The sequence below is a fragment of the Callospermophilus lateralis genome, chromosome 2 (assembly GCF_048772815.1).
Source record: "Callospermophilus lateralis isolate mCalLat2 chromosome 2, mCalLat2.hap1, whole genome shotgun sequence".
In the NCBI taxonomy this organism is placed as follows: Eukaryota; Metazoa; Chordata; class Mammalia; order Rodentia; family Sciuridae; genus Callospermophilus; species Callospermophilus lateralis.
Window position 1 is genome coordinate 49,686,231 of NC_135306.1, and position 26,337 is coordinate 49,712,567.

The 26,337-nt window shown below is 38.0% G+C and overlaps 1 protein-coding gene across 3 annotated transcripts in view; it reads left to right on the forward strand.

Moving 5' to 3' along the window:
- Positions 1–6,063: 6,063 nt before the first annotated feature.
- Slc24a2 (solute carrier family 24 member 2) overlaps positions 6,064–26,337 on the forward strand; it is a 208,778-nt gene continuing 188,504 nt past the window's right edge. For all 3 annotated transcript variants that reach the window (XM_076843407.1, XM_076843408.1, XM_076843409.1), the window contains exon 1: positions 6,064–6,993. In XM_076843407.1, coding sequence (XP_076699522.1) covers positions 6,064–6,993 — 930 coding nt within the window. The remainder of the gene's footprint in view (positions 6,994–26,337) is intronic.

The following is a 26,337-nucleotide window of genomic DNA, read 5'->3' on the forward strand; positions in this document are numbered from 1 at the left end:
CCTTCCAGAACAGAATATCACCTCATGATTTCAGTTACACAAAATTCTAGAAAAGAGAAAATGTATTATAGTGAAAGAAAGCAGATCGGGCTGGGGATGTGGCTCAAGCGGTGGCATGCTGGCCTGGCATGCGTGCGGCCCGGGTTCGACCCTCAGCACCACATACAAACAAAGATGTTGTGTCCGTCGAAAACTAAAAAATAAATATTAAAAAAAAATTCTCTGTCTTCCTCCTCTCTCTCCCTCTCTCTCTCTCTCTCTCTCTCTCTCTCTAAAAAAAAAAAAAAGAAAGAAAGAAAGCAGATCAGAGGAAATTGGGAAAACAGATGTCAGAATGAACTGCAGTGAAGCAATAGGCAACTTTTTTAACCATTGCAAATAAAAATCTTTTTCTTCTTCTGGTGATTTGAAAGATATATACATATATTTATCAAAAATCATTCAAATAAAAGTTAAAAATATTTTCATTTTCTTGTGGTTAATTAAATCTCAATAAAATTTATTAAAACTTTTTTTAAAGAAAAAATATTTGCTATGTACCTTTTATATGATGGTAACTAGAAATGTTCCAAATAATAACCAGCTTGAAGTCCAGAGTGAGAATACCAACAATATTCACAAAGGACAGGAAGTATAAGAAAGAAACAGAACTTTGTTGTTTAAACCACTGTGACTTTTCAGCTTTCTATTACCACAGACTAACCTACAGACTCCCGATTGACTTTTGCTAGCATCAAAAATGCTAGTAACATTTGCTAGCATCTTATTAATTCATTAATTTTATTTATCTTTTAAATTAAGTATATACCTATGGATTTCATTTCATTAAAGAAATAGAGCTGGACAAAGTTTGGTATGGGCATAAGAACATGTAAGGCCAAGCACTGTGCCAAATGGTGAAAATGCATGTACTTCTTCTTGACCTTAAGGCCCTCATAACAGGAAGAGCTAGGGTTGTGGTCAGGACTATTAAAAAATATCCCCATTTGACATGTTTAGCTAGCATCAAGGTTGACAACTAGTACTTTCATACATACTGAATGCTTTGCATATATCCTGATTGCCTGCAGATTTTGGTAACAGAGAGGCTAGAGACTAATATGAAAGACAAAAAGAAAGGCGATATATGTGGAGAGAATGAAGAAAGAGGTGGTTAAACTGACAAAGTAAAATCTAAACACTTCATCTTATTCCTAAATTGCCCACAACATCCTGATTCAGCTGACTCTTTTACCTTCCCTTCATCATAATTTACTAGTTTGCCTTTTCTTTTAGACCAACTGTCAAATCAAAAACAATAAAAAAATTGCTAATCATTATTATAACTCTTTATTAGCTTAAGTGTGATCCCATGATTTTTAAAGCTATTGAGTTTTGAAAATCCTCTCCAGAATTATGGAAAGAGCCTAGTATTCTTAACTGATAATTACCAATAACTCTCATAAACTCTAAGTTCAAACAAATCATCCATTTTATAGATAATGCTACTAATGTTGATACTTATACAGCTATCTTAATTAAAAAAACTAAAGAGGTGGCTCTTTAATGATTCATACAAAGAGGCCCAATGTTTGCACCATTGAATCTGTTAGGGAGGAGTTGGTCAGTGTTACTATTTTACTCATCTGTGGTGTTAGCAAGTTTTCCCATGAAGTTCCCTTTTCTTCATGATCAGGCCATAAGTTCTGTGGATCTGGGTGACCTACATCAGCTACTCAGTTGTTCTTCCATGGCATGTGAGAAGCCATGTGTCTCTCCTTTACTACAGGGATGATCGCTCCAACCCTCTCAACAATCATGGAAGTTGATTGCCAAGTTCTTGATCAACTGCAAAATCTTCAGTCCATTGTAGATCTCACTGAGATGCTTTGAAATGGTATGAATAATATTAGTTGCTCATTCAACATTTATTTCTCCCTTCTCTGTGATTAAGAGAACTTTAATTTTCTAGAAGGTGACTATAAGCAGCCAAGTGCAAATTCCAACCAATACAACCTGCGGATTCATGAAGTCTTTACTGGGTCTCATTCTCTTTTCCACAAAATGATGCAGAGTCATCTCAGGGCAGTGGTGGGAATGAGCAGAATGACATTCATAAAGATCTTGGTAAGAGAAGGTTTGATGTAGTTGAGAACAACAACAACAAAAAAGAAAATATATAATAATAGTTGTATTTTAAGCAGAACCTGGTACAATATACCTCCACCCTTTCCCTATGTATTCAGAAGCATCTATTGCCTTGAAGGATTAGGATTGTTAAACCAGGAAAGGAAAGACAGAGGAAGGGTAACTTAAGTAAAATCTAATTGATTGCCCTCAAGTCTAGTTTGTATACAAAAGGCAGAATAAATGCCTGATTTGTTTTCTTTTTTCTGAAACCAATGAGTTGGTTCCTTCTTCACCATTAACAGTTATCAATCTGTTGAGTTGTTTGGGGGAAAATTATGAACTTATAATATTTGATGTGTTTGAAACGATTGTAATTATCTTTGATGCTTGAATTGGCCCATCTTTGATCAATGGGAGCCTATTTGGATGGTTTCTTTTTGATACACTGCTAATAGTAGTTGATAGCTCTGGTGCTTTCCATAAATATTTGACGTCTTTCAGTAAAATAATGACGTCTGAGATTTGTTTCAAGGTGTTGGCACAGGGATAGGTATAAAATACAGTCGACCATGAGTTGATAATTTTGCAAGATTACCATGACCCCATAAAGGTTCATATTTGAATAAGTTCAAAATTTTCCAAACTAAAGATACAAAAGTTTGGCCTCTAACTTCTAGGATTTTGAAATCTATTGCAAAACAATACTATTAAATGCTTAATCTCAAGTTCTAAGTTTCTAAGGCTTCCCTCGATTTAGCAAGCCCACAGGTCTGAGGATAGTGGTAGTGAGTTTGGGGATTTTAACTGATGTCACCTCAGCCTGAGCTGACCCCCCTAAAGAAACCTACTTTGATGTGAGTAGAAGAAAGGAGGGCAAAGACAGTGGGCACAGTGCACAGAAGCCTCAAAATCTTCAGGCAGTGAGCATTACTTCCCAGGGCTGGGTAAAAGGGGTTTCCCTCAGCAGCAGGTGTGTATCATGCTCTACCACTCTTTGGCCCAAATTCCTGCCTCTAATCCCCAAGAAGACTGACTCAAGGGGATCTTGCTGTCCAGACTGGGCAGGAAAGAGCACTAGGCTGGGAGTCCAGAGGCAAAATCTGAACCCTCTCAGTGACTCAAAATGACACCATGTCTTGCCTCTTAGTCTCATCACGCACGTAATAAAGACCTTTCAGTGTCCCAACTATCCAAACCTAAGCCTCCAGACAACCTGGACCCAAATATCCTGCACTACAGCCTCTGTGCTTTTTTAATGGGCATTTTTCCCACCATTACATATTACATCGCCTCCTAAAGACAGACCTGACTCGTATCATATTTTTGCAGATAATTGGAGAGGAGGTGCCCAGCATAGATGACCCCAAAGTTGACAGCACTTTCAGGCTTTGGGAATCAGGCGCGCGTCACCGACCAAATGATCTCTCCTCTCTGCCCTTGCTTGCCTGCTAATCCTGACCCCCGTCCCCACTGCGGAGAAATCTCCTAAGAGACGGCTGCGGGCGTCGCCTCTGCGCCCAGGAGGCGTGGAGCAGGGACTCGGGAGGGAGCTGAGCGCGCTGCGGCCCGGCTCCAGCCGCACGGCCGAGAGGGAGGGGCCGCAGGGGGCCGGCAGTGCCAGACGCCTAGCGCCCGGCTCGCTGCGGCTCAGTCTCATCGCGAGGCCAGCCTCGGCTGCCCAGAGCGGCTACCAGAGCGAGCTGGAGCCCGGGCCTCGGAGAGGTTAGGTGGAGGACCAGAAGAGGCGGCGGACCGGTGAGGCGGGCCGCGCGCTCTGCCCCCGGCTTGTGCGAGTGCTCCAAACCGATCCCGGTAAGTGCGGGCGGCAGCGCCCTGCCAGCCTCCAGCCGCGGTGGCCGCGGTGGTGGTCCCCGGATCCCCATTGCGCGCATCCCGCTGCCTCGCCGCAGGCTCACAGGTGGCTCGGCGGTGGATGTGGGCGCCCCAGGCCCGGCTAGGAGTTAGCCAACTCTCTCCGCTCCGGGGCGTGGTTTCCGAGCCCCCTGCTTTTCCCATCCTCTGGTTCCAGTTGGGGACACTTGGCAGGGCCTGCCTTGGGGGAAAATGCGCAAAGGGACGCTCCTGCTTTCCAGCTACCCACAAACAATCTGGAGAGATGCCGGTCAGGAGCCACTCCAAAATGCATCTCCAGGTTTGCAGGTGGAGCGTCTGCCCTTTAGTTTTATTTTCCTATTAACCCACCAGGGAAAGTTTGGGACCACACAAGGCAAAGTTGGGGCACGGCTGGGGGCTCACTTCGCCTGTGGATAGATCCCAGCGAGCTGAGCCGTGGGTTTGCAGGGAAAGCCCAGATAGGCTAGAGCTGAGTGCGCCCCTGGAGTTGAGTCAGTCTCTGCCGGTAGCCCGGGCCGGGTATTGTGACAATCCCTGAAGCGCTGTGAGTCGCTTAATCGTTGGTGCTAAGCATCCACAACCGCAGCTAGCCTGGAATCTGACGGGTTCGGGTTATCTCAGGAGGAGCAGCAAGTCAACCTGGATTGACTTGTACTTTTGCTCTGCTTTAAAAATCTGAGCTCCAGCTAATCCCAGTGTTTATGTGGCGTGTGTTTAATTATCTTATTTTACACCTGAGATGATCTCAGGGAATACGTCTAAAATTAAATCGTTAATGAGGGGTGGGGGTGCTGCTTTTTAAAATAAAAAGGAACCTTCAGTATTATCAGTGATTGTGTCCAGGTATTTTACCCATCTCTTTAGTGGAATAGAGAATACACTCTTGAGTAGGATATCTAACCTATTACAGGGTCGGTGTTGGAATTATTTGTGGCAGATTTTTTTGGATGGAGGTATTGCTGCAACTTGCATGTTGTTTATGAAACACACATTTGGTCTCTCAAAATAGCCTACTTGTTATTTCACTGCTTTGGGATTTGTTTGATTAAGCTATTTTAAATACCACTAAAGGTTGCTTTAAAAAAAAAAAAAAAAGAAAGCTTTATCTGTAAACCATATCTAGATGTTTTAAGAAAACAGCTTGTTCATGTCACCAAAACATTGCTTAAAATCTTAAAGGGCTACTTTTCTGTATCTGATATAGAAGAGACTTTTCGTGAAAAACAAGATCCTGTGATCATTATGTATGCACAAAAAGAGTATTACCTTCTCCCAAACACAACCCTCTCCAGATGATAGATTAAATCAGGAAATGTACCTATAAGAGGGAATTATGTAATTGGACTAGAAGAAAACACAGTGAATAATTGTCAGTTGACAAGAACCTAGATAGTTCTGAAAGAAGTCTGATCTTTTTACTATTAGATATTATTTGTTACATGATTTAAGGTGAATAAATTAATTTCCATGTATAAAATGTTTATACTTCTGTCTCCATTTTATACTTATGTCTCCTAACATCAGATTTACCAAAATGTTTATTTAGGTTCATGCTTACTTAAACCCAAATAAGTGCCTATTATGTGACACTTTCTATTCTAAGTGCTATGTATTTTTTAACTCTTCCTAAAGCAATCCCGTGGGGCTGGGGATGTAGCTCAGTGTTAGAGCACTGGCCTAGCATATAGGAGGTCCTGGCTTTCCTCCCAAGCATCACAAAATAAATAAATAAATAAATAAATAAATAAATAAATAAAAATAAAAACCATTATGAGTATTGAGGCTATAATTACAATGAGGAAACTAAGGCACAGAGGAATTAGTAATTTATCCATGATCATATACTGCCAGACAGGGTTTTATCAGATCTGCAAAGTTCTTTTTTTTTTTTTTTTTAAGACAAGGTTTTATAATATACTTATCCTTTTTTTTTTTTTTAATTTAAGCATAAATGATGAAAACTTCTTGTGAAACCTAAGACTCCCTGATTGTGGAAGTGCCCCACAAGTACCATTAACTATAAAAGTAAAGAAAAAGTATGACAAACATCTGGGAGAGTTTAAAGTTTTGAAGACCACCACATCCACCAGAAGGCCCAGGATGGATCTGCACCAAAGCACCACTGTCACACTCCTTGAGAAATGGTGTTCCAACCAATCACCATCTGGCTACAGGAGACATTATAATGTCAGGAAAAAACTGAAGTTAATTCGAATCGTAGGCCTCCTCATGGGCCTGGTGGCCATTAGCACTGTCCCATTTTCAATCAGTGCCTTTTCTGAGACAGACACACAGAGCACAGGGGAAGCCAGTGTTGTCAGTGGCCCAAGGGTAGCACACAGTTACCCTCAAAGAACTCTCTTAGATTTAAATGACAAGATTCAGGATTACACTCCACAGCCGCCTCTTTCTCAGGAAGGCACATCTGAGAACAGCACAGACCATGCCCAAGGAGACTACCCGAGAGACATCTTCTCCCTTGAGGATCGGAGAAAAGGCGCCATCATCCTCCACGTCATAGGAATGATCTACATGTTCATAGCCTTAGCCATTGTCTGCGATGAGTTCTTTGTTCCTTCTTTGACGGTCATCACCGAGAAGCTGGGCATCTCCGATGATGTGGCTGGAGCCACCTTTATGGCTGCAGGCGGTTCAGCCCCAGAACTTTTCACTTCTCTCATAGGGGTGTTCATTGCTCACAGCAATGTTGGCATAGGCACAATTGTAGGTTCAGCAGTGTTCAATATCCTCTTCGTTATTGGCATGTGTGCTCTGTTTTCTAGAGAAATCCTAAACCTGACATGGTGGCCGCTCTTTCGGGATGTGTCCTTCTACATCGTTGACTTGATCATGCTGATTATATTTTTTCTGGATAATTTTATCATGTGGTGGGAAAGCTTGCTCCTCTTGACAGCTTATTTTGGCTATGTGGTTTTCATGAAATTCAACGTCCAAGTGGAAACATGGGTGAAGCAAATGATAAATCGCAATAAAGTCGTCAAGGTGACAGCACCAGAGGCCCAAGCAAAGGTTGGTAATGGGATTTATTTAATGATTTTCTTGACCATAATTATGTCTTTGAGATCTGCAACTTTTTTAATGTGATGGTGTTTGTGGTTGCAGTGGATCGCAGATTGCATTCTGCATTTTTGTGATATCCAGACTGCCAGTGGCGTAAGAAAAAATAACTTGGCATTCTTCTAAATGTCTACCAAGTTCCTAAGCTACTTGCTTCACAGCAAAAACACTTGAACATATAGGTTACGTAAGCATCCCATAGCCAGCTCAGCGTTTACTTGTCTTCTATTTTTAGGAAACTAGGCTTAATGATTTTGTGAGCGATTTAATTTTCATAAAAAAGTGTATACATTCCTAACAAATTGTAGGGCTCTTGATTTTTAAATGGACAGGTGATATTTATCAAGAAGCATCTCTTTGAAAATGTTTAGGGCAGAAAGTTTGCTTTCCTAAGTTGTACCTTCAAATCAGCAGCCTGGGCCCAGCAAGTATAGTCACTAGAGGGGTCGTGGCTGGTTTTTTTTTTTCTTTTTCTTTTTCTTTTTCTTTTTTTTTCCTTTTTTTTTATTGGTTGTTCAAAACATTACAAAGCTCTTGACATATCATATTTCATACATTAGATTCAAGTGGGTTATGAACTCCCATTTTTACCCCAAATACAGATTGCAGAATCACATCGGTTACACATCCACATTTTTACATAATGCCATATTAGTAACTGTTGTATTCTTTTTAAATTTTATTTTATTCTGTAGTGCTGGGGTTGAACCCAGGGTCTGCACATGCTAGGCAAGCACTCTCCTATTGAGCCCATCCCCAAACCCGTTATTTTTCTTCTCCATAGATAATATTTCAGATCACTTGACGGGGATCTGATCAGCATTCACCATCCAGAGAGCAAATAGACAGTCCTGCCACCTGTGTCTGTATTGCAATGACCCTTTTTTGTATACCACAAGAAATGTGACTCAACATATTTTTACAGAATTTGAGGAAGTTTTAATGACGATAGTGATAATCCTACTGCTTAGTTGGAAAGCAGATTGGTAAAGTGCTTAAGAAATTGATTATCAAAAATGTAAAATTAAAAAAAAATAATGAATAAGCACAGTCAATAAAATTTTATGTAGTGTCATAATGAAGCTTTGATTCATTTCCTAACAAAGAATATCATCTCTGAACATGATTTTAAACAGAAAAACTCAGATACTTATACAGATTCTTTCTTACTAGCATCTGGGAAAATTCTCCTTTATGTACAAAACAGATACTTGAATAAGGGGTAAGATATTTTTCCAAAAAGAAAAATTTTAAAATATATCATTATTTTAGCTAAATTTATATAATAGTCACTTTTAATAACCATCATTTTTGTAGCAGCTATGAAATGGAAGTAAAGTGCTGGAAAAAAAACCAAACAGGAATATGTAGGGAGAAATTATAGAAAGAAATAATATGGAAGTTATTTCTGTTTATTACATGCAAAGGAAACATGTTTTGTACTAACATTTTTTTCTAACATCTCAAATATTTAGCAAAATACCTGGCAAACATGCATTCAGATGTGACAACTGAGTACATACCCTTCAGGACATAAGATAGGGCTATCCCTGGAGCCTCTTTCCTCTCTCTATCTTGGTAACCAAGAAGAAGATCCCTCAAACCCTCTCCTAAAGCCCATTTAACTGGTTTGCATAAGTAGTCTGTTTTTTTCCAATCATAGTACTGAACAGCTGTCAAAGAAAGGTATGTACTTTAGAGGCAAGGACATGATTTGGTGTCTTATAAATATCTTGGGCACATCAACAGTAGAAAGTCTTTTTGAGATCTCAGTACTTTTTTTGTTTTATTACACTACAGTGGAATTTCATTAACTTATATTAGCAACATTTGTGAGGAAGAAGTTTGCAGAGCAATCCAGTGGTGTATACAGGATTGCAGGATTTTATGTTTTGATTTTAGTAGAAGTGGGAGTGGGGAGCCAGTTTCACGCATTTGGGAAATAACTTTTTAAATACAGGTTACAGGCTGTATTTAATCAATTCTATGTCATTCTTTAAAGTAGTCCTGGCAATATCTTTAACTATTCAATTAGGTTGCTGTAGAGTCATTTTTCTGATAATTTACTCAGCAATTTAGACTGACATTCCTTAGCAGTTGTACACCATCCATAATTTTCCACTATGCTCAATACTGTTTGTTTCCACTATGCTCAATACTGTTTGGAAATTCTGGATATATCTAATCAAAAAAGAAAGTATGTTATATTCATAATTATTTCTCCTATTTATGCTTCCTCACCACCACCAGATGTGTTCACTATATTATTTCCCTTTCAGCACCAAGCACTTGTTGTATAGTGTATATGGTGGAGCTTAACTCAGGGAGAAAAGGATTTTAAGCCTAGCCATATAATAAGCCCAGAGGCCTTGGAGAAGTTATTTCAACTGTCTGAGCCTCAATCTCCTAATATGGAAAATGAGAGTAATAATACCTACTTTATATGTTTGGGGAAACTATTAAATGAAGAGACATTATTGTTAAGTGTTTAACAAAGTCCTTGGCAGATATGGATTATTCAATAAATATTAGTTCCTTTCCTTTTATATTCTGTTCTTAAATGAAAATGAATCAGAATCGATTACTTTAGATTTGAGATTATAAATCATTCCTTAAAGATTGAATTTACTGCAACAAATCACTGAGTTAAGCAGGCTGTCATACTCCATAGAGACATAAAATGTCTGTCATATTACAATATTCACATGCCCTAGTTTACATGTGGTGAATATATGCAGTTTAAGTATTATTGTAAACTCCAAATGACTTTTTTTGGTCCTGAAAGTATTTTGTAGAATTTTACATGAAATAAGGAGGACATTGACTGGGGTTTAATAATATCTGTACTAATAGACTTGTTTTCAGGGTAGTTTATAAATGACTATAGGACCCTCTTCTTAAAATCCATTATAGCTAGCTAGGAATAAACTTGCATCTTGCAGGATGTAAAGCAGTTGAATTTCAGGACAGCCAAGCACATTTTGCTGAGTGCCTGGCCTGACTGCTGGGATCCCGTTGATCTGCTACCGTGCAAGGCTGTCATTGGCCTAGAAAGCAGCTGTCCATGGTATTTAACCTTGTAGACTTGGCACTGTAATCTGACAGCAAGTCGGCCAGGTTCTAATAAAGGGAATGATCTAAATAAAGATGCTAAAGCTGGATAGTTGGAGAGTCAGACTCCTTGGTAATTTAGGTGTACCTTTACTCAGTGTGTATGCTTAAAAAGTTGGAAACAGTTTTTGTGGTTTAAATTGTTATTGATATTCTTGAGAAAATCAGAATTAAAACAACATAAATACTCCTTATATAAGTATTTAATGCATTAAATCATAAATAATGTTATAAATGTGCATGTGCAGCCCAAAGCTGGCTTAAGGTTCAATATCTTGTAAAACTCACCCCCCAAGCCTAATTAATTAGTAAAATTAATGTTCAAACTTCAAGGAAGGCAAGATTGTCCTTATGAAAAATAAAAGGATATGCTTGCTGATGAATGTGGAAATTAATTTCCTATCCTCAAAAGAAAGAGAATTTAGGCATTAAAATGCTTCACTGACTAGATGCCTATGAATATGATGTTTTTTTACATAGAGATGCAGCATGGTGGTATTTTTCTTATTTTGTTTTCCCCTACTAACCCATCAGTTACTACATGTGTTTCAGAGGGTAAGAGAAGCATTTTAAGACCCAAAAGAGCCTAGGAGTTTTCAGGACATTAAATTCAAATTGCCTTTGGCTGTTCCCCTTACCGCTGAGGTTTCCTGTGGCAAGAGAGGACCTAAACTTGGTCAGTCCTTCAGGCAAGGGAGAAAAGCAGACACCACATCCTCCCTGTCAACTCTCCTCCCTCCCCTTTTCCTCTCCACTCCTTACCTTTCCCTTCTACCCTCCCACCTCCAACCCCTGACCATACTGAGGTGTGTGTGTGTGTGTGTGTGTGTGTGTGTGTGTGTGTGTGTACAAATTATTTCAAATTTAGCAAAGACTGGGATTGTTAAATTAAACTTCTCTCTGGCTACTGGGAACACAAGTACCTTTACAGTGTGAATTCGGCAGGTTTTATTTTTTCATTTTTTAAAAAATTTCCAACCTTCTTTTTAGGTAAATCTCTGGTGAACAGAATATACCTGAACTTTGTTTGAAATGTCAGATTGTCAGTCTCACAATCATTTTCTTTTAACTAGATTGTTTAGTTTGCTGATTGTGATTATTGTTATATTTGGATTCTTTTCTATCACTCTCTTTTTATGCTTTCAGTTTGTTCTTTCTGTTTATTTTTTATAGTTTTCCTTGTCTTTTTTGTTGCTTTTTTCCCTAAATCTGTTTCTCTCTATAATAGTTTAGAATTTAGACATTATATTCTTTTTTAAAGTATTTACATTAGAAAATTTACTATTTATATTTAACTTAACACAAGACAAAATTAGTGTCTTTACATGTTAGCTAAGCAACCTGCTACTCTTAAAGTGTTTTAACCCAACCACCCTTTTTCTCTTATATAAGATTCAAAGTCCAGGATTTATGTTTTACCTTGATGTTTTGTGGCAGTTTTATTGAGGTATAGCTTTGAATTTTTTTAAATCCACAAATTAGTCATTGACACTATGTTGTCAATATTTTTAGATTTCCCCACAGTTTTACCAATTTCCCTCCTCATTCCTTTTTTGTATATCAGATTTTTTCCTAAATTTTCCCTCTATTCCTGATGCATATTCTTTATAAATTCCTTAATCAAGATTCTATTAATAGTAAATGTCCCTAGTTTTTATTTGCTTAGAAATGTATTTTGCTTTTGTTCTTGAAAGGTAGTTTTGATGGGTAAAAAATGATGTTCTCTTCCCATTTTGAAAAAAAACATTTCACTGTGTATGAATTCAATTTTTACTGTTGAAAAGATACTGTCAGGGTGAATTGTGATTCCTGGTAAGACTTTGTTTTCCTTGTTCAGCATTTTCCTTAAGCCATGTCAGGCATGTTTGCCTCATTTCTGTGTCCCCTACTTGTGACTCACTGGGCTTCCTGACTCTGAGGCTTAGTGTCTCTACCCTCTTGTTCTCACTGTGTTACCTCTTGAATTCCCATTAGGTATTCCTGGGACCATCCTGAATGTTTTTCATTCATTTTCACTGTTCAACCTTTTGCCATCTCTGATCTTCATTCTAGTCATTTCTTTCTGTCTTCCAATTTCCCATTTTCTCTTCAGTTTTGTCTAACCTGCTGAAGTTCATCTATTGATTTTCATCATCATATTTTTCATTTCTACAAATTCTTTGTGGCTCTTTTTCAAATTGGCCAAATTGATTTTCATTGTTCCTGACTCTCATTTTGCTCTTAATGCCTACTTTCATTCCTCTAAAAATATTAAATATACTTATTTTCTATTTCATGTTTGATAATTTCAGTATCAATACAATCATGGGTTTAGTTTTTTGTTTTACTGAGTCTTGACTGTGTGGGGTTGCTTCCTTATATTTAGTGATTTATTTTAAGACTCAATGATTTAATCTGGAACAAATGTTCGTTCCAACTTTACTTGTGGGAATTTATTGACAGGTTTTAAGTGCATTCCTTCAGAGGTATTGCTCTTCTGCTAAGGGCCTGGGATTACTACTAACTTGGAACCATTCCAATATAGATATTTGACTTTTTTCCTACCCAGGTAGGTAGGTGAATCAGATCTCAAACCCACACAAATAAGCCTGTGTCTAGAAATTCTTAAGGAAGAGTACCCCCCTGCCAAAACCAAAATAGGCACATCCCACCAAAACAGGCAAATCCTACCTTTGCTAAGTACATTTTTCCTCCTTATCCACCCATCAAGAGTATGGCCCTCAAGATTCCCAGCTTCCAGGGAAAAGATATCTTTGAACTACCTCCCCTCATCAGATCCCATGCTGGTAGCTTCTAATAGCCTACTCTCTAGGCCACTGGGAAATGGCAAATACCTGGGAGACCAAGCAATACAACAGATGCCTCTGGATTTATGCTTACAGGGTGTTCTGGAATTAGGGATTTAGATCCCTAATTCCTCACTAACATAATTGGGTATTTAAAAAGTATATTAAAACTATAACATCCAACATTTCAGGAAGTAATATATTGAAAAAGGCTTCTCTGAATGTTTAATGCATCATGTTGCCAAAAATAAATGTTTCAGACCATTGATTTGTCAAAAGGTAATACATACAGCAATGGCACTGACCTGAAAATTTGCTGCTATATGCTCAAAATGATTAACACAGTCTGACCAGGATAGTAACACTCCTCATCAACAAAAATCCTACCAATAGCAAAAATCTTAGTCAAATCAATTCTAAGGCAATTCTAATAAGATTTTTTTTTTATATGGGGCCCCTTTAAATTTTAGACTTGCCTTTTAAATAACATTTTTTATCTAGCTATTAGGTCAGTGTAGTCATTGCACAAGATTATAGAAACATCAAAACTTTAAAAAGAAAATCTTAAATAGCTTATAATCTCTACATTGCACCATCCAAAAATAACTGTGCACCATCCAAAGACAACTTTTGCATATATTCTTCCAGACTTCTCATATACACACGTATACACATGTTTATATACATGTATCTATAACTATTTCTTTCAATAAATTGAAGTAGTATTGGATATGCACAATTTTAAAGTTATATAGAATATTTACAATTTTAACACAGTTTTTAAAAATCTTAGCCTGTGATGAACGTTTCATATGTCATTAAGAATTCTAGGGGCTGGGAATAGGCTCAAGTAGTAGCATGCTTGCCTGGCATGCGTGAGCCACTGGGTTCGATCTTCAGCACCACATAAAAATAAAATAAAGATATTGTGTCTATCTAAAGCTAAAAAAATAAATATTTTTAAAAATGAAGCCTTTAAAAAATTCTAAAATGTTATATGCTGTTTAGAATTATAATACAGAGAGCCTTTTTTGTGTTGTCATGTATTATAATATTTTAGTGCCATAGAAGTGCTACAATAAATTACCTTATACATGAATTTCTGATTTTGTAGAAGCTAAAGTGTATGAGCTCTTTTAAGCTTCTGCCACTTTGCTACATATGTGGTAGTATTGAATATTATAATTTTCAATGTTTTCCAATTTGAAAGGTGAAATGTAGCATTTTAATTAGTTTCAATTTACATTTCTCTGATTAATTTGGGGGTTGAGCTTTGAAACATATGTTTATGACAAATTAAGTTTTTCTTTTATAGATTGCCTGTTTCTTATGTGTCTTTTGTGTCAATTTTAAAGTTCGCTTTGATGACTCATACAAAGATCTCTTACAAATCTATACTGAGACTCACTAACTTTAGTTCTCATCCTTCCCCACATTTCCCACCTAAATAAAACAGTTTTTGTTTTAATTGGTGAATTATTCTGAAGAGAAGGCCTGTAACAAAGGAGTTGGCAGATTAGGTTCCCAGGAACTGGGATCTGCTCCCTTGCTATACGACCTTGGGAAATTTTCTATCTCCCAGGATGCCAATATGCTCATCTGGAAAAGGGAGCTTTGACCTACATGACCTAATAGATTAAGAAGATCTAATACATTTGAGATGACCTAATATACTGAGATTTCAGTTTGTCATTTCTATACTCAGAAGCTCTAATACTTAATCTGCGAAATATCCCAACTGGGCCAAAATAGCAATCTAATGTATTTACTCTAACAAAAGACCAGAGACTAGCCTTAACTTTTCTTTAATTGGTTTGCAGGTAATATTTTCACTAAAATGCTTTAATTGACTTTATCAAACTATCATTTTAGCTTAAGCATGCTGTGCGAGATAGCTCTTCCAGACAGATGGGAAAACAATGTGCATGGGGGAATGTCATTTAAAATTTACTGCAGAACCCTAGACCTTCTCAGCATTTGTGGCTTCTAGCAGTGAAAACCCTCCTTGACACTGCATGCATGTCCCTAACCTGCTGGTGATTTTTGAACTCTGCTTGTCTCCATAAGTCAAGAGCAGAAAGGGATCTGAAAACCAGGCATAGCGCCACACCAGGTACTTATTATGTCCACACTCTGAAAATGATTTTATTATCTCTACCTGCAGATCAGGAATCTGAGGATCAGGAAACCAATGATTCCCCAAGGCCCAGATTTAGTGGTATTTAAACTGCACTTGAACTTGAATCTGGATGACTCCAAAATGCATGCTAATTTCTTCTATAATAGTGCTTCTCATTGGGCAGTTCAGAGTAAAAACAAAGCAAGCCTTCAAATTAGATTCATTTTTTATATCAAGCTCTCTTTTAGTCAGTGGATTTCAAGTATTTTTGACCATGATCCACACTAAGAAATATATGTTACAGTATTGGTAGAAGGGGGATGAATAGAATAGAGGAGGAGAATCCAGGAGGAGGGAGAAGGAAGGGCATGGGAAGTTCTGAGGAACCATATCTACCAAATTATGCTATGTTCATGTTTGAATATACCTCAATGAATCATATATACATATATATATATATATATATATATATATATATATATATATACTATATATAATATGTACACACACATATGCATGTATGTAATAAAGTGTAATATATGTACATTATATATTAATATATATAACAAATATTGTAGTGTATAAAATTATAATGCACTAATTGAAATAATAATAATAGAAGGGAGATGAGTAGAGTAAGTGAATCAGGGGAGGAAAAGGGAAGGCACTGAGGAATGAGATTGAGTAAATCATGCTATACGCATTTGTGAATATGGTATAATGAATCTCATTATTATGAATAATTATAATGCACCAATTGAAAAAGAGAAAAATATTTTACATCTCAATCCAAAAGATGTATGTGCATAGACCTCACTTACATATGTACATATTAGATATACATGTAAAAGTAAAATCTAAGTGCAAGGCACTTATAGCTTTCTTACATTTTCCATTAATTAAATATATTTTAACCTTCTAAAATAATCTTATGACCTTCCAATGGGTCATAATCCTAGTTTTTGAAAGTACATGTTAGGAAATTTCTTTTGTCTCATACTTCCTCTCAGCAGGGCTACCCTCCCCAAGCTGTGCTAGAGGGTATCCATCTGATCAAAGGGATGAGTAGGGGCAGAAATGCAGTGTGCTTTAGTATGGGACTGTGGCTACCTAGAGGAAGGGCCACCTTTTCTTATTTAATTAAGGTGCCCTTTGGGCTGGTGCTACCCTTGTTTCTTATCTTCAACTTCTTTTTATAGTTTAGAGTTTCAGAGCCATGAAACCCAAGGGACTTTTAAGTACATGTAATCGGGACTCTTTCAGTTATTTAGAACTGGATCTACATGTCATTGCAGCTTCCTCCCCAAGCACACAAACTATTTGTGTCCGTTTGGGTAACTCTGGCTCTCTGGCCAAAATAGATGCCTGTGGAGTTCTGAGAGGCTGACATGCACCAAACTTTGTATTGCCATCTTGCTTTGAAATAGGCTGATTGCAGGGTAAGGAGAGTATAGATTGCAGCATGAGTTTGCTGAGCCTCAACATATCCTTGGTTCCCAGTGAGCTTTTCATCAGGTGGAAAATAAACGTGGGTGAAGAGAAAGGTTATGAAATCACAGAGAAGCAGAACCTCAACAAGAAGGCTGAAGCTGCATTTCAATTAGGTTGGTTTCCTTTTTATGAAGTGTTGGATTTGTAAACCAAATGATACAGACGTGGTTCTAATACTGGTAAAATTGGTGGTTTTGGAAAGGGTCTGGGCATGAGGCCATATTTAATGCTGTGTTCACAGCTTTAAAGGATGCACTCAGAATTGTGCATTGGCAGGGACTAAGCCTGGAGAAATGGAGTTTCTTTTATCCAGCCAAATGGCTGCATATCGATGGACCAAGCATGTAAACCAGTTTATCTCTAAGGTCCCCAGACCTGGTAACTCTGTACTTCTGATAACTTTGTACTTCTCTATGAATGGGAAAGAAACAAGTATAGTCATGCCTCTGTATCCATGGAGAATCAGTTCCATTAACCCACAAGGGTACCAAAATCTAAGGATGCTCAAGTCCCCTATATAAAATGGTCTAGTATTGCATATAACCTATATATCTCCTCCTATATATTTTAAATTTTCTCTAGATTACCTGTATCTAACACAGCATATGCTGCATTGGTTGGCTGTATTGTTTAGAAAATAATAACAAGGAAAAATACTGTATGAATGTATGTATGTTCAATACAGACATGGTTGAATCCATGGGCACAAAGGGCCAACTGTATACTTGTATGTAATGATGGATTGACAATTCATTATCTAGCCAAGCCCTGAATTTACCTTGATAGGAGGAGTGCTTTTCAACTAAGAATTCTAATTAAAGAAAATAAGTTCCTTTGGAAAGGTAATAAAGCTTCTTTACCAATCCGTAGCACCTTCTTGGAAAAGGCCAAGTGAGCTAGTGGTGTTCTGCAAGTAGCTTTATCTTTTACTGCTTGATGGACATGGAATTGGGCAAGCCCACTGCAGGTAGAACTGCAGGCTCATCTTGGGCTCCTTTTCTTCCCACTCACAACCTATTATCTGTTGCGCCAATACTCAAGTAGGCTCATTTGAACTCAGGTTCATTTCTCTCTGCACCTGATAACAGTCAAGTTATGTGTTGAGCTACTTCTATTATTTTTAGCCTGTGGAGAGCACTGACCATTGATATATTCTAGAAAGCTATTACTTTGTTTTCTGAGAAGTGTGCTGGTTAAGCATTAACACCATGGAATTGTGTGTTATTGATAGAATGGAGCTTCCTAGTTGTGTGATTTTTGACCTATTACTTATATTATTAGCTTATCCCTAAGTTAAGAAAATACTAGAATTTTCTTCATAGGGAAACTGTGAATTTTGAGTAAGATTGAATAGGAAAAATATTTACCAGCACCCCTCCATACCCCCACCACCATCACCATCACCATCCAAGATGTTCTACCTAAGATGTTCTACTCCCAGCCTCTTTTGCTCTGATTTCCTTCCCTCTCTGATCTGGTCTGCTTTCAGTCTTGTCTCTTTCCCCACAGTGTTTTCCTCCCAACATTTCAGGCCCTTGCTTTATTTCATAGCCCCCCCCATCTCTGCCCCTCCTTTGAAGCCATATGAATATGCAGTTCTCTCAACTAACCCCTGCTAGTCAAACCCTCAATGTTTGGACCTCAACTTGTTCTCCCTTTACTCTTGCACAGGATTAAGAGAGTAGCAGTTTTCCTATCTGTGAAACTGAACCTCTCTCAACCATGAAATTATCTTGAGCCCTCCTATTGGTGCCCTAAAATTGTATTTACTTTTTTCTTATATATGTCATCAGTATTTAATCTTAGTTATTCACATGTTCATCTCATCATCGCTATACTTTGTGTTGGTTTGCTAGCATCTGTGTTTTCTGTCTCAGATTGAACCTCCCCTTTATTTGGTAACTAACTGGGCCCCTGCAGTAGAGGGTGCTGGGCTCACTGTCATGGGTAGAAGAGCAAAGAGCATTTAATGCTTCAAGAAATTGATCATGGTAGTGATGAAATGATAAATGTCTGGAGAGATCAGTCATAAAATGTTGTGGCTTATGTATTAAAGTCAAATGCAAATAATAAATTCCTATTTAAAAAGAAAAAAACAGAAGGGATTAGAAATACTCCAATGCTCTCAGGTTTTAAGTTGGGTGTGAGGGAAGATAAGGGCCTTCAATTCCAAAAGCCAGATTGTTCCAGCTGTGGTCCTAAATAGTTTTCCTTGTCTTCTAGCATTATATAGTGTTTCTCTATTAGTTTTTCTATAAGAGCTCTTTTGAGATTTAATTCATTTACTACAGCATTCACCTCAGGTATACAGTGCAGTGCTTTTTTAGTATATTCAAAATTATATAACCATCACCACTAATTTTAGAACATTTTAATCATCCTCCAAAGAAACCTGATACCCACTAGGAGTCCCTCCCCCGTCCTCCCTCTCCCCGTTCCCCAGTAGCCACTAATCTACTTTGTCACTAAAGATTTGTCTATTCTGTGCATGTCATCTAAATAAAACCTCATAATATTTGACTTTTTGTGTTTGGCTTCTTTTATTTAGCATAAAACTTTTAAGGTTCACTCATGTTATACCTTTTTATAGTTAAATAGTATCCCATTACATGGATATAAACATTTTTTAATCCATTCATCAGTGTAGGGCCATTTGGATTGTTTATCCTTTTGTATCATTGTAAATAATGTTGCAATGGGCATTTTTTAAAAAATTCTTGTGTGGATATATATTTTCAATATTCTTTGTTATATACTCAGGAATAGAAATGCTGGGCCATATGCTAACTCCGAGTTTAACATTTTAAGGAACTGCCAAACTGTTTTCTCAAAATCCCAGCGCCATTTTGCATTCCCCCAATGGTATATGAGAGTTCCAATTTCTCTATATTTTTGCTAACATTTCATATTATCTTTTTTGGCTCCTCTCATCCTTATGGGTATGAAGTGGCACCTCAGTGTGATTTTGATTTGCATTTCCCTGATGGATGAATGATGTCAAGCATCTTTTTATGAGCATTTGGAGAAAAGTCTATTCAAATCCTTTGGCTATTTTTAAATTGGGCTATTTGCTTTAGTGTTGAGTTTTAGATTTCTTTATATATTCTGGTTACCAGTCCCTTATCAGATATATGACTTACAAATACTTCCTGCCATTCTGTAGGCTTTTAGAAAAGGTGCTCTACTGATGCAGCAGCTCCAAGACTGGGAACCTTTAGGAATATAAGCTGTTTCATATTTTGCTAGAGACATATCTAGATCAACCCTGAAGCTACCTCCTCCCTGGGAGCTTTGGGGGAAAGTTGGTCATGGGGGAAAAAAATGAACCCTTTGAAGCTAAGGACTGGGTGGGGATCCCAGAGTCACTTGGCATCCAGGACCGCCTGATTATGGAGAGCCCAGAAATGCAAATCTACTTGCACACTGGACCAGGATGTTGGTCATCTGGTTGCTGTATCACCCTTCTTTGCCCACTTATTGTTTTTTCTGTCTCATCTAAGAATTTCTTACCATCAAATCTCCCTTCCCTACTTCTTGTCCAGAAGCCCTCTCAATAGAGAAATTGGCCACAGTCCTTCACTTCTCAGTGTGAACTTGGCCTAATTTGCCGTCTGACATTGGTACTTAACTTTATACATCTGGGTCATAGGCCAATCTGTTTGCCTACCTATTCTCTCCAAATACATACAACCCCTCCCATTCCAGGCCCTAGGAACATTTGCATTCATCTTGTACAAAGCTTTGTAAATGTGTGGAGCTATAATACTGTAAATAATAACAATACTAGTAATGATCTACTCCATCATTGTCTAGTATGAACACTAATCCTTCGAACCTGATTAATGTGCACATTCTGAGGGTAAACAGATGATTACGCTTTTAATGCACAATTGGTTCAAAGCTCTGGTGGTTTCCAAAGGGCCCAGGAAATATCCACTCCATTGCTTCTGGCTTGCATCAGCTGCATAGTAACTGGTGGCCTGGTGGATGGAATTTTGTGGCCCTGATCAAGAGGTTGATTTATTTAAATGGCATTCAGATGAGCTAGACTTTTTTTTTTATGCTTAGGAAGAAGGACCATTACAAATCCACTATTTTCTGCTGCCTTTTATTTTAAGTCCAATTAAGTGGATAGCCACAAATAGCTCTGACCTTGAAAGTCTAAGTGAAGGTGAGATGTGAGAACAGGCTTAGGAAACATATGTTTTGATGTGCTAATGCTCTGCAAGTCACACATACTTAAGGAAAATAAATAGAACAAGACAAGATAGTGTTGTGCTGTAGGAGTAAGAATTTAGTGCTTTGGGAAGTAGCACCACATGCTCTACTGGTGGAGAATCATAAACTGGGCTAAAAATTAATCCAACTGTATCTCCACTTCACTAGATGGTTCTGGGAGACTAGCCCCAAATAAGGGGTATTGCCAGCAACCTTCAGTCACCTCGGACTAGCACCTCTGCCCCATAACATGACCAAGCCATGCCCCCTTTGTCTCAGTGACCCCATACATGCTTTTGGCTATGTATTTTTAGTAAAACAACACCTAGAGTACATACCACCATTTCGGTTCAGTCTCTTAAAAAATGAGGAGCACAGGATGAACCTTCAGTAGTTGAATAGTTTGTTTAAAAATATTATCAGCATGGGGCCTCTTATTTAAATTCTTGAAGTCCTCAAGTTGGGTTATCCAGATATAATTATCTTTAAAAAAAAATAACGTTAAGTATTTGTGATGTGCTATGAGCTGTCCTGCTCTCTTTTTAACCTAATCAATCCTGAGAAATAAATCCCTGTTCTGAGAACTGTACTGACTCATTGAATGGTCAGGTTTTTAGTTTCTATATGTCATATTTTAAGATTATTTTTATATTTTCCTATTTCATTAAAAGCTAAAAACATTTCATGTGTTATTTATTGATATGTCTCCAGTTTTCTACATCAAGAAATCAGAGTGGATATTTTCCCCTTGCTTCGCAGAACAGTGGGATAATTCATGAGGCAATAGGAGTGAATCTCTAGCTAGGCAATGTTAGACCTAAACTGCAGACACCGACACAGAGCGGGTGCTAAGGGGGGATACTAGGAAATAGGATTAGAATGACTTCAATCACATTTTAGTGTAGGGTTCAAGTAGTCTTTATAGAAAAGGTTGCTCTGATATGAATATGCTTTTTAAAAGGTTGGGTAATGATCTTGAGAAATTAATATATTGGGGTATAATTTCAAGCCCATAAACTTCCATTTCTCTAGTAGTTTCTTATCCAGAATCAAGATCCCAAGCAAAAGAGATTCTTGAAGAGCAAGATTGAAAACATAGATGGTTAACCACTGAGCCACATCCCAGACCATATTTTTAAATTTTTATATTGATACAGGGTCTTAGTGAGTTGTTTAGGTCCTTGCTAATTTGATGAAACTGACTTCGAATTTGCAATCCTCCTGCCTCAGTCTCCCGAGCCGCTGGGATGACAGGCATGGGCACCCAACAGTTACATCACTCCTTAGGCCTCTTTGTTAGTGTCTGTTTACTTTTATCATATCCAGAATTCAAAGAGTTAGTTTGCTTGGCTTTCTAGCCAATAAGAAATCTTAAGTAGCAAATGCAGTTTGTATGGGGTGGGAATTGGAAGGGTATTGAGACAAGTAGACTTCTTCATGCACAGTGAGAGCCAGGCCTGCTACTGAACTCTTCAGTTTCTTCAAACAGACTTTTAAAAGCCCCCCTGTTCTGAGCAGTCCAATTAGACACACCCCACCCACACACATAAGTGTAGACAGACATGTAAGTGCAGGACATGATGGGCATCTAGCATCTTTGTGCAAAGAGAAAGGAACCCTCTCCTTTGGATGAGCAGATGCAGTGTCCACAGTGGCTCACAGCTTAGAGTGTGGAGCACGGGGTTTGCTCCATCCTTAACCATGTACCCATTGTCCACAGCTATGCTGTCCCCATCAGTAGGACAGCCCATGGCAACAAGAATCAGAAGAACTTTAACAATACACAGGAATATATCTGTCTGGGGTCAGAAAGTATAAAGTCAAATCAAAGAACTTCATCTTCTCACGGTACCTATGGCATGAGAGTGATATATAGTCATTAATGCTGGTAATACCCACAGAAACTTTGAGAAAATCTGAACCATGTTCAGTGTGGCCTGTATTAGAGACAGTTAAGCTGTTGAGACAGCCCATAATGTTAAGGGCAGCAGCAGAGAGACTCTCTTATTCAGAGACAGGTGCCATCATCTAGGGACTGATGATGGTGGCCTGGCCAGGGTGGTGCCAACAGAGGCAAAGAGAAGTGGTCAGATTCTGGACATATCTTGAAAGTAGAGTTAACAGCATCTACCAGTGGATTAGATGTGTTAGGTATAGAGGGCAACAAAAAGACAGAAATCAGGATGACACTAAGTTTTTTGGGCCAGGTACCTAGACAAACGGAATTGTTGTTAATTGAGATGGAGAAGACTCCAGGACAAGCAGGTTTCCAGTGGAAGATAAGCTTGTTCAATTTTGGCTTTGAGTTGGAAATCTCAATGGTTAAACATTTAAATGGAGATGCAGTGTAGGAATATCCTGAATTCAAACCAAAATGACTCAGGAGTAACCTTAAAGAAAACTGAAAAATGATTGTAATGATTCGATAAAAATATAACCGTCTTCATTGTACTCTGTTATGGAAATACAGTGTGACACTGTGGCTGGGTGTGGAACTACAGCAAGAGTCAGACTTGGCCAAGTCAGCTCATGGGTAGAGGAAACCCAGGCTGAGCAAATGCTCCTTTCTTCTCAGTGAGGTCATCCTTGCTGTGGGGAAGAATCTGTCGAGCTATTTTAGCAAAGTCACACTTCTTAAGTCCATCAAAATGACATCATTTGGCTCCCCATTTTTTCATCCAGAATAAAAATAATTTAAAAAAAATCTCAACATGCTGGTCAGACCAGTCAGCTTGACAGTTTAATTTCTTGTTGTAAATTAATAGATTGTCATCCTTATTATTATGATATTGCTTTCCACGTACTTGCCTACAGGCATATAAGACACTGATATTAGTTTTCCATTCAGTTTTAGAGATGTAGCTATTATTGTGTTTTAATGGGTCCTAATTGGATTTGCATTAATATATACAGTCATAATGAGCTTGGTTAATAGAAGTCCATCTCTAAGAGAATCTCTTTCCAGTGAGCCACAGCACAGGCTTTTGATCCCACTGGGCTGAGAGCCAGGCTTCTGACCATGGCAAAGTCACCAAGTTGCCTGCTACCTGCCTACAGTGCTCTGTGTGACCAGATTTAACCTTCAGACTTGAGTATCCAAACTGTACACAATGATCTGTTTTTGTGTCTGTGAGTTCTTGATGTGCAGTGAGCATTTCTTAGTCTGATTTTACCTCCTAATGCCCAACTGAGTGCCAGACACATACATAGTTGATATATAATAAATATTTGATGAAGGAATCCATAAACAAATGGATGTGTCCTTTTGCAGAGGAGTTAAAAAAAAACTGTAGAAACAAAGAGAAAAATGAAACAATTCCAAAGGGACTCCAAAAAGAGGTGAACAATAGCTTAAATATTCTATGATTCTTGAAAAATACTCAAGCTTAGCTATTGGCATTCTAACATTTTGGGATAGATTTTTTTATACATTGGTATCATTGATGCATGAGTTTTTAATTGCAGCTCTAACATATCACTACAAACCTTGAAGCTTATAACAACATACATTTATTTTTTTTTACAGTTTCCATAGGTAAGAAGTCCAGGCACAGCATGGCTCAGCATGGTGTGTGCTTGGATAATCATGTTATATGACAACTAATTCAGCCTTGGAAGGCTCTAAAGATTATCTTAGAGTTGCAGATTATTCTGGAACTAAAACCCCACATTTTATCTGGTCCTGTTTCTGGGTAGATTCTTTGAAAGAAATCTTAAGTCTGTTCACTTCACTCAGGAAAAGATCACATTTCTGTAGTCCTTCTAGTAAATGCACAAATTCAGGGAAGATTATAGGAGGTAAGAGTGTGTGTGTGTGTGTGTGTGGTATCTGTGATATATAAAACTAGAGCTTGGAATCCATATTCCAGGCTTCTACTGTAGCTTCTTAAAAACAGAAATGTCTACTTGAAAATTATGGAGTCATTTCATTCAATTTTCCAACTCATAATAGAAACAACTCATTGGCTGAATGATGCCAGATTATAAATTCCTTGAAGGGAAGGGCACATCTTGCTTATCTCTGAACCCCAAGAGCTGAGCATGGGGTATGTCATGGATTGAGCATAATGAATGTATGAGATATTTGAGAGTTTTGGATAAAAATAAACATGGCAGTAAAACATAGGACTGTATAAAAACAATTGTTAATAATTAAAAATGTCACTGGTTCATGCTTATTTGAAAAAAAGAAAGAAAAAATTTAAAGCAATTCATTTTATTGTATGTTTGCCCTTTTTTTCTCTTCTCCTTTCTCCTTTTTGCTTTAAATAATGTTAACCTAAAATGTTAGGTGGTTATTTTTTTCCTTTGTTAGCAAAAAAAAAAAAAAAAAAGTGAAATAGAACTATTGCCTCAACAGTTATGAAGTAGCTTAAGGAAAAAGTTAAACCCAGAATTGAAATTAAAAAAAAAAATCTCAAATATCCACAATGTGTCAATGGAATTTCCTAGATTTTGAAATACATGCAATCTAGTTAATATCTTGACAAAGATCTGGACATACCAATAGATAGACTGAAGAGATTTCACCATTGAGTCTATGTTAGGATGATCTTAATGTCAAGCAAGAAACTTACAGAGCATGAAGGAAAATAACTTGTGACCTGTGTGAATTAATCTGGTGAAGAAGACCAACACAAGAGGACCCATGGACCCCTAGATTCCCTTCCTATCACTCTTCTTTGCTTGTCTGCCTAAATAAGTCTTCAGCCCTCCTCTGGAAGAGGGAGGAAGACACACCCATAAATAACCTGTTTGTGGGGTCAGAAAATTGCACTTTACAATTGGAATCATTCCTTATGGATTTTTGACCTTTCCTTGTTTGCTTCCATTACGTCTTTAATTTAAAAGCACACATAAGATTTGGAACAGAAGGTCAAAAATAAATTCCTCTTGCTATAAAGGAACAAGAGCTCATGGTTTCCTTCTGTTTGCCCACAGAACCAGGAGGTCCCACAGGAGAAGTGTATATCATACAGGCTATTAAATGGGGTTAGGTTGTGCAGGTGAGAGGGCCCAAGGGAAGGAGGACCTTGCCAAGTTTGGCTTGTTTTTTAATAAGGCTGATTCCTTTAAACAGCACTAAATCCAACACCTTAATTAAAGAAGTTCGTTTACTCCCAATTCATCACTGGTGTCTGTCAATAACTCCTGCTAAACAGGTAAGCTGGGGCTAAAATTCGCCCTGTCCTTCTTCTAAGGAAAAGTCACCCATCCTCCTTGATTCAGGAGCTCATCCCATACCGCAGTGCACCTCTCCTGAGGCTCTGAGAGAGTGCAAAAGTGCTTGCACAGACCTTGTGTGGGAAGATGGCACAGCAGTGTGCAGCGTATGGATCGATGTGAGGACATTCCTTGCCAAGCAAAGGAAAATAAAGAACAATTAGCTTACTCCCGGGATCCTGCTGTTTACAAAGAAGATCAAACAAAAGACAATGACGAAGAGGCCCCTAGACCCGGAATACAAAGCATAGCACTTCTATTTAGCTTCTGATTGCCATATGGTAGCAAGTTGGCATAACTTAAATACCAGAGGACCTTGTTTTGAATCTCCATAACCATATCTGGTCT